Source organism: Momordica charantia (genome assembly GCF_013281855.1).
Source record: "Momordica charantia cultivar OHB3-1 chromosome 7 unlocalized genomic scaffold, Mcharantia_2.0 BLBB01000007.1, whole genome shotgun sequence".
Taxonomy (NCBI): domain Eukaryota; kingdom Viridiplantae; phylum Streptophyta; class Magnoliopsida; order Cucurbitales; family Cucurbitaceae; genus Momordica; species Momordica charantia.
Window position 1 is genome coordinate 2,281,935 of NW_028275165.1, and position 9,503 is coordinate 2,291,437.

Below are 9,503 nucleotides of genomic sequence, written 5' to 3' on the forward strand. Positions count from 1 at the left end.
GATTCATTGAAAGTGTGTAGAGATATATGAGTTATATGAACACTTTTTAAAATTTAAAGACTTGTTAGACACGAATGTAAAAATTAAAAGACTAAACTCGTAAATTAATATTTTTTTTCAATATTTAAATCTTATTCCCATCTTCTACTTTTAGTTTTTATTCATTTTGGTTCATATATATATATATATATATAACTCATAATTTATATTTACAATATATGTAAAAGTCTGGACATGGAATAAACTTTTTTGAGACATATATATATATATATATATATATATATAACTCATAATTTATATTTACAATATATGTAAAAGTCTGGACATGGAATAAACTTTTTTGAGACGATATCAACCTTATTTTTTTTATATATTATATGATATCTAAACTATTTTTATGATCTATTTGGAACCTCAAGATTTTTAGTGATTTTAAATATTGACGGATTTCAAAATGTAAATCTTGACCGATTTCAAATGAGTTCCATTATTTGTTATCACATGAAATAGCATGAAGATTTAAAATCATGTTTTTGTCGGGAAAAACATCCTCATTAAAATGGTCAAATTTGGCAGGATTTCATATAATTTTAAAAAAAATTACTTTATTTAATCTTATCATATTTTAATTTTTTAATTAATAAATGTAGATTAAAAAGCTTAAGTCCAAACTTTTTATTTTCTTAAATTCTTGAAGGAAGGTGTAAAGTACCTAAACTACTAAACTATGTCCATATTGGTCGAAGTTTATTGTTCATTTTGGTCTATATACTTTCAAAACGTTTATTTTAATCTATATACTTTCAATTGTATTAATATTTTTTAGTCCCCATACTTTCAAAACGTTCGTTTTAATTTCCATATTTCTAAAAAATGACCATTTTAGTCCCTTTAACTTTCATTTTTATCTCATTTATTTTAACATGATACTTTGTCCTTGAAACGTTGCTATAAATTTATATTAAAAGATTTTTATTACGTACAAAATTTGTGTTAAAATTTTATAAATAAGGGCAAAAAAATGTCATTTTTCAAAGAACAGGAACCAAAACGAAGGACAACTAAAATGAACAAACGTTGAAATCACATGACCAAAATAGACATTTTAAAAATAGAATGACCAAAATGAATCGAAACGAAAAGTACAACAAAAAATAGGGACAAAAACAGTATTTAAACCCAACATTTTACCTTGAGAAGTAACAAAATTAATTGTTTATGAACCCAAAGTATACTTGTTCTCATTTCCAATACAAAGAAACTTAAACTTTGCATCTATTAACCATGTCTAGAAAAACTATGGTATCTCTTAAAATTAAAAGGGTTAGAAATAAGATTTCTAATTTCGCAAACGAACCTAAAACGAATCAGACAAGATATTAAGAGATACTATTTTAAACACAAGATTTGGAAGATCGTCTCAACCATTGTCTTTTTTTTTTTTTTTTACACTACCTAAGTTCGAAACCACAACCTATAACGAAGACACTACTATTGTTTAGTAGTTCATGAAATCATCATAAACTAAAAATCAATGTATCTAAGTCATTGTGACTCGCGACCCTCGATAAAAAAAACGTCTTATTATGGATACATTACCGGTGGGAGCAATAAAAATAAAGAAAGGGACAACAGTGCCTTATCTGACTAAAGCATACATCATTTGATGCAACAAAACCAGGAGGACACAAATAAGAAAACTAAGCCATAAGAACCCAATGCAAGATGGGAAACATCTGAAAAAAAATCATAATCTCAATAAGGGAACAGGTAAAACAAGGAGGCTCTCTAATGAAAATATCCAAGAACCTGACCTCCCACATTCCTTCTCATTGCCTCCTCATGGTCCAAGATGCCTTCTGGAGTAGTAATCACAACATAACCCCACTGCAGAAAGACGAGAGAGTAGAATATTTGGTTAATATAACCAAGAACTGCTCGGTCAAGTATCTATCCAATGAGAATACGTATATAAACAAGAACTACTCGATCAAGTATCTATCCAATCAGAATAAGTAATTTAGTAATCACAACATAGCCCCACTGCAGAGAGAGGAGAGAGAGCGAGAAATTTGGTTAATCTTTATTTTTTTTGGATAAGAAAACAATTCGGCAAGGGAAAAGACCAGCCTAAGGACAAAGAACAAAAGAACAGCCTAAGGATGGTAACAAGGATGCCCCTTCCCAAAAAAAGCTCGCAAAGCAAAACTCTCCAGTCTTGAAGGATCGTAGAGAGACTGTAGTTACAAAAGAATTTTGTATTCCTTACAAAATAAATTTGGTTAATCTAACAAGACTTGCCGGATTAAGTACCTATATAGTTCGAATAAGCAAACCTAGTTACTTAAGTTTGATGGTTATATCAATTTAAACTTATAATATGATGATATGACATGCATATTAAACCAATAGTGATTGATTTGTTATAATGTTGTAGGCAGATAACAGAAGAAAGTTGACACCTTGTAAAATAAAGTGACAAGTGCATTTCTTCCTTAATAATGTATCAGATTCTTTCTATAGACCATGCCACTTTTTGTCTAATTTTTTTGTCATTTGTTTGTAATGTTGTGCTAAATCAAATACCATCTATCCAATAGACATGTTATGCATTTTTTTCCTGATATTCGTGAATACCTAAGCTAGCTCAACTATTATCATTAGAAAACCCTACTATGTAATGTCATCATTTTATTAGTAATATTAACAGTAGAGTACTATTCGAAGTTTAAGAATGTAATTGAAACTTTTTAAAATCAAGGGACTAATCAACGCGACTATCAAATTTTAAGGGCTAAATTCGAAATAAAAACTGAGGAAATAGTGGGAAAGATTGAATCCCAATTCATCCACATTATGCAATTGTAAAAAATAAAACACCTGATGTGTTGGAAGTGTTCGTAATCGGTAAGCTTCAATATCCTTTGCCTTGATGTCCTGCCTATGGGTGATAGCTTTGCAATCCTTGATCCTACCTTGCAGCTCAACTGTTATCCTTCCCACTCTGTGTGGATCATAAACTTGATAGTCCTTGATATATCCTACATATAAAATTTGACAACACCATAAATGAGAAGTAGGATAATTAATTAAAAAATTATTAACGAAAAGAAAAAGTATAAATTAACAGTTATTTAGAAAATGTCAATTTATAAAACTGCCATAATCGACAGTGAAGAGATATTAGTTTACAATTCAATGACATCACAATACCAATTAAGCGAGGTTAAAAAGGAAAAGAAATTAGTAGTATGCCAACATTAATTAAATTTATCGCGGAAATGTTTCGTACTTTACTAGCAAAGTAAGGTGTTCATATTATATAAGTATTTCAATTTGTCCCCTCCCTGTTCCATTAAAATTACAATGGTCTCTAACGGTACACTCTACCCCCAAGGGGCAGCCCGATTGACAAAGGCTTGGGGTCTCTTGATCATACCAATGTTTTCGAGGCGCACAGCAAGACGACAAGCCCTTTAATCGCCTTGAGGCAAGAGGCGATACAAAGGCGACGCCCGATTGAAGCGATGCGCACCTTAATAAATAAGTAAAAATTATATATATAGTGCATAAATTACCTTAAAAAAATTAATACCAAAATAGTAAATGTCAACAAGATACATAAAATAACCAAATTCTATAAGTTTAGTTCCAAATAAAGACAAGCAACGGCGGAGATTGATGGTGGTGAAGGCTTGAAGCCCATGAAGGTGAATGTCGAGAGGGAGGGGAGGTAGAGATAGGGTTTGGGTCGCTCAGGGGAGGGTGTTTAAAAAAAACACATAAAAAATTAAAAAAAAATAAATAAATAAGGCAGATCGCCCCCTTGAAGGTGGCGATCGCCTTGCCTCAGGCGACAGGCGAGCGCCTCGCCTGGGCACCTTGCGAGGCGCACCTGGGCGAAAACACCTCGCCTCTCGCCTGAGACGAGCGCCCGGGTGTGCCTCAAAAACACTGGATCATACTGGCTTAGAGGTCTTAATTTTGAACCTTCCAGTGAACTTAATACCAAAAATCCTTGATTTCTCTCGGGTCCGAGCCTTAGGGCGGAAACGAGTACTCCTAACTATAGAGGAGCAAAGCTATAACTCCCGGTTATCAAAAAAAAAAAATGTACACTCTAGGATATGTAGATGCCAAACTTTTTGGTCTATGAATTACTTGCAGTCATGACTGATAAAATTCAATTTTGATATGAGATGATTAGTTGAATTGAAGAAAAAAGTTTCAATTTAAATGCATTGAACAAATTCCCACACTTTGCTTAAATCCTAGAAAAATTAGAATAAACATGCTGCACAGGGCCTGGAAGCAGGAAGGACTGAAGGAGTCATTGACCACATTCTGCAGAGTTAATATAATTAGACACTGGAAAATCTTCAATGTAGTTTTGAAGATATAGGCCAGCTTGTGTATCAAACAGCCAATTACAACTCAAACCTTCCAACTTATCCTGGCGGCAAACCTAGCACTAAAATCATACTTAGGTTGGCCTATTCTTCTATTTAATCAGAAACTGAAGAAGTTCAATAATCTAGGATGTAAGTTCCAAGGTCATTTCAAATCACTGAGTTGTGTAAATATAGACGTAGTCCTATACATAGGCGTAGTCCTATACACAGCAAAAAAGAGGTTTAAAACTCAAATTCCAAAGCACCGGAGAATCTACAATTAAGCCAATGTAAATATAGGCGTAGTCCTATACATAGTAAAAGAAAATCTTCTTAAAAACGACCCTTCCATTCTCTAAGAAAGTTTGGTTTTAAATTTTAAGAAAACAAATCATATCCCTCGTGAGCAGAAGTTGGTTGGAGCTTCATAAGAGCATGTTCTATTTGATCTTCATTGCAAAACATTTACCTCCTCTGTCAGAAACAAAAATTGGAACGACAAATGAGTATAAAAAGGTCTATTCCCACACTACCAAGTTTTCTTCCAACTTCTGGCCATTCTAGCAAAACCAGAAAGACAAGTTGACAAGGAAAACATCTTGAAATAATGTTTACTCATTATCCACAAAACTATCACATTCACCAGACTACAAGGTCGAAAACCAGGGGGGAAAAATAAATCAACCGCATAAAAAGAGTATACTAAAGCATAATGAAATGTTCGACACGAGGGAAATGCCAACATGCAACCGATCAATACTCAGGAATCCAGGAGCAAGAGAAATATAAGTTTTACCATGATCTTTCATGACTTTAAGGAAAGAAGACATGACAGTAGAAATGGGTTTGAGTTCCACCATAGATTTCCCCCTCCTCTCAGCATTAACAATAGATCTTAAAGCATCGTTCAATATCCTCCTTCCCATGTCTTACAGTACACGAAAAGCACAGAACCTGAGACGAAATCAAAATTTCCTCAATCATGGCGTTTTGTTACATTACCGAGAAAATTCCAGCGCAAGACTCGTGGCAAAAACCACTTCGAAGAGGAAATTGATTGAAATTTTACCTGCGGCCGCTTTGAAATCCGGCGAACCAGCCGGGAAAAAGCCGGATGACGGCGGAGCGATGGATGGTTAAGCCCTACCTCGAGAGAGACGACTCGAAAATTTACCGATCGGCGGGAGAGGGAGGGCCGGAATTGGAGCCCAGTTTCGGCGCTCTTACTCTGTGGATAATTTTTTGAAGGGTTAATTTTCAAAAACCATAAAATTTAGGTTAAATATATAATTTTGATTTTATTGTTTGTATCAATTTTTCAATTTCCCCCCAATCTTTACGGTTAAATATATCAAAATGGTCTGCGCTTGGTAATGTTGGGTTGGGAAAGCTAACTTCTTTGGCAGCATATTCGGTAATTTAAAGATTAGTTCATGTCTATTATAAATCTATATTAGGTCTCTACTCTTTTCAATGTAGGATTCATAACATGCGCTCTCAAGATCGTAGCTCTTTTGGTTTGTGACTCTTTTGATTCATTGACCAGATCTCATTTTTGGACCGGTTGCTTGGACCCTTATACCATGTTAAAAATGAATAAACCATCACCCAACTAAAAGCTTAAGTTGATGGGTTGGGTAAATTTAATTTAATTATATAGATTCTCCGCCTAAATATTTAGTTTAATCTAAAATAATATTAACTAATTTATTAACTTTTTGTTATGAATTTTGTATAATTATTATTTTACAACTGATATATAATTTATAACATATTATATTATTCATGTTTTAATTTTAATAAAAATAAAATGAATTTATAACTTTGAAATAATATATTTATTAAATTTTTTATATTTTAATATAATTTTATCCCTCAAAATTTTAAATTCAAAATCTAAAAATACTAAAAAGATAAAGAATGTTGTATTACAAAACTTCTACTATTGGGATCATATAATCCCATTTTTAAAAACAAATTTGTCAAACCAATTTCATTAAATCCATTTGATTAAGTGAATGTAACAACCACAACAAAAAAAAATTGCCAACCAAATATAACCTAATCATTCCATAGAAAAATATGATAAATTTTGTTGATAAAAAGTTGACATGGTATTGAATTATTGGTTTAAATACTATTTTTGTCATATTACTTTCAATTTTTGTTCATTTTGACTTCTATCATTTTAACTTTTATCTATATTGCTTCCTATACTTTCAAAACTTTTATTTTGGTCTCTAGGGATCGTTTTGACCCTTTCATTTTTTTATCTCATTTTTTAAATCATAATCTGTGTTAAAGAATTTTGGTCTCTATACTCAATAAATTTTTTGAAATATAGTCATAGCTTTATATTAAAGAATTTCGTTTTGTATAGAATTTGTGTTAAAAAAATTAATAGGAACCAAAACAGTCGTTTTAAAAAAATACAAAGACAAAAAAATATATATAAATTTTGAAAGTATTGCTCTAAAATGAACAAAAGTTGAAAGTATATTAAAAATCAAAATGAACCATTTAAAAGTATAAAAACCAAAATGAACTAAAGTTGAAAGTATAAGAATCAAAATAGTATCTAAACCTAGATTATTAGTTTGTTTACATATTTGAACACATTTCAATCACATACTTACTTGGAATAAATGAATTTTATTAATAGTTACGTTAGATTTTGTTGTCAAGCAAGTTTGGTTTCGTGCGTCAATTAATACTCACTTGACATGTTCACTTATCTAAATATGTTGATAAAGCACGTCTTACTCATCAAAGAGAACAAGATGGTCAGTTCTTTGGAGTAGTAGATACGTACCTCGTGTGTGGCTTATCGAACCAGAGTCTTTCACTTGTTGCCCAACTGGCCCACACTTGAGCCTCCATAGATCGTATTGATGACAAGGAGCGCTCATTGTTGCGCTGAGGTGACCTTGAACACTCTTGCTTGTCATCTTTATTGGATTTTGCTGGCTTGGATCAATCTCTGCTGCCGACATATTTCTTGAGGTAGCCACACAAAATTAGATCTTATATTGCTCTTTCAAATCAAAGCAGTTCGAGGTATCATGTCCATAATCCTTGTGGAACTGGCAATACTTATTCTTATCTCTCTTGCTTGATGGACGAAAAATTTTGCTCGGCGAAGAAAGCATACCTTTAAAACCATTATCCTTGATTGCAGCCAATATCTCTGTGATTGGGACGATGGTCGGAGTATATTTATCGAATTTTGGACCACGCCAATCTAACGAGTCGGATCTCTTGTTGCTTCGTTGGTCTTATGATTAGTCGTTGTATAACCAGCAATGGGAGCTTTGATCATCACCATGTCGCTTCCTCCGCATAGTTGACTTACTGTCTTTGTCCTTGTTTTCAACTGTTATGCTTCACTCTGTTGGCTTTCCACAACTCGAGTCCATCAATATAATGCCTTGCTCGAACTAGCATTTCGTTTCAACGACGAGGGGGGCTTGCTTTCAAGGTCTATCGTTAGATCCTTGTCATTTAAGCTAACGTATGTCATGACCATGTCGTTCAAGCAGTTGACTACTTTGACGTGTTCATCCATGAACCGAGCAATATAGTCTGTAAAGGACTCTTTGTCTTGTTGCTTCATGGTGTAGAGGTGGGAAGGAGACAGCTTCATCAGTTGTAGAGCTGGGAACTGATTTATGAACATTCTCCACAACTATTGATAGTTGTCAATTGACTTAGGTTTCAGCTTACACCATAATCGTGTCGAGCCTTCTAAGACAATCTGGAAAGCTTGACATTTGATGACATTGCTGGCACAAGGAAATCCATCTTGTCTTTGAAAACTTCAACATATGAGATGGGATCACCTGAGCTATCATAAGGGTTCATCATTAGTGCTTTAAACTTCGAAGGGATTGGAGTATCGAGGATCGCCAGAGAAAAGGGAGGTTCTTCTCGCTCTATATAGTCAAGTTGATCAACAGACTTATACTTCTTCTTTAGATCCTCGATTTCTTTCTCCAACTTATCGCTCAACTTATCCACCTCGGATCGTATTTCATGGCCGCCCTTGGCCGGCTACTTGCTTACCTTTAGGATTGCCCTTACCATTTTGACTGAAAAAAATAACACAAGAATGAAAAATGTGTCAGGTGCTTTCCTAACTTCTACTGGAAACTGAGTTCTACTCCTATTACAAAGTGTTTTTGGCTGTATCAGAGCCTAAAGCAACCACCAGTCATATGTATATACGTGATTAAAACCTAGAAATTACTACCAACTCTCAAATTCTTTTATAGGTCAGAGGACCTATGTCCAGGATCATATTTTATGTGCTTATGTCAACATACATTTCATATTAACTCCATATTAAACACTTAGTCTAACCCTTTCAGTATTATGCTTCGGTTTAATAAAACTCCTTAGCGGCCAATTTAAGAAATCACTTGAGAAAACATGTTGAGGAGTTAACCAGAAGAGTCCGGCACTACCTAGAGCTTTTCTCTCGTGTTAAATTTTTAATGAAATTTCCTAAAGCATTTCACAAGAAGTTGAAAACTAATTTAGTGTATAGTTAAAGTGCAGAAAATACTCATAGAAATAAAAGAAATTATTGCCATTGATTGAAATTGAAATTGAACAAAAGTACAATGAGTCCTAGCTTAACCTTCTTCTCTTTCGAGCTTGAAGGAAGATAAAACTCGTTGGAAAACTTTTATAAATGAAATACAAGACTTGAAACTTTAAAAAGAATTAAAGCAAAACTTGTGATGAGTGTACACTTGCACTCTTTTCATTTATTCAAACTCAAAATCCCAAATAGCAGCGTCTTGTCGGAGAACATCCTCGTTACCTTTGCACTTGTAGGTGCTCTTCAAAGTCGGTTGTACTTGACGTAGGTCAGCCAAACGGTAATATGTTGCTCAGCTTGGCTTCGACTGCCAAGTTGCCTGGACTTAAGCCAATCCAAAAGGCTCATTTGGCTATTTCTGATCATCATAGAGAAGATGGTCTCTAGTGTTGACACGTGGCAGGTAGTAATTTGCCTCCAAAACAACTCAACCCAACAAAGTTTATAATCTAACTCAAACCATATAGGTTAGGACGAGTTTATCAAAATTTTCAAATTGTTTTAACACC

At 33.6% G+C, this 9,503-nt stretch overlaps 1 protein-coding gene across 2 annotated transcripts; it reads right to left on the reverse strand.

Annotated features, from left to right (window-relative positions):
• Positions 1-1,494: 1,494 nt before the first annotated feature.
• Positions 1,495-5,653, reverse strand: LOC111018536 (small ribosomal subunit protein uS8my). Of its 2 annotated transcripts, XM_022294645.2 has the most exons (5): positions 5,461-5,653; positions 5,188-5,345; positions 2,881-3,041; positions 1,815-1,887; positions 1,495-1,736 (listed from the first exon to the last, which is right to left on the reverse strand). In XM_022294645.2, exons 2-5 carry the CDS (start codon positions 5,315-5,317, stop codon positions 1,660-1,662), a joined length of 441 nt encoding a protein of 146 aa, XP_022150337.1. In that variant the 5' UTR covers positions 5,318-5,345; positions 5,461-5,653; the 3' UTR covers positions 1,495-1,659. The 2 variants fall into 2 exon arrangements, with proteins under 2 accessions (XP_022150337.1, XP_022150338.1); XM_022294646.2 differs by having other exon boundaries at positions 1,495-1,887; positions 5,461-5,650.
• Between the last annotated feature and the right edge of the window lie 3,850 nt (positions 5,654-9,503).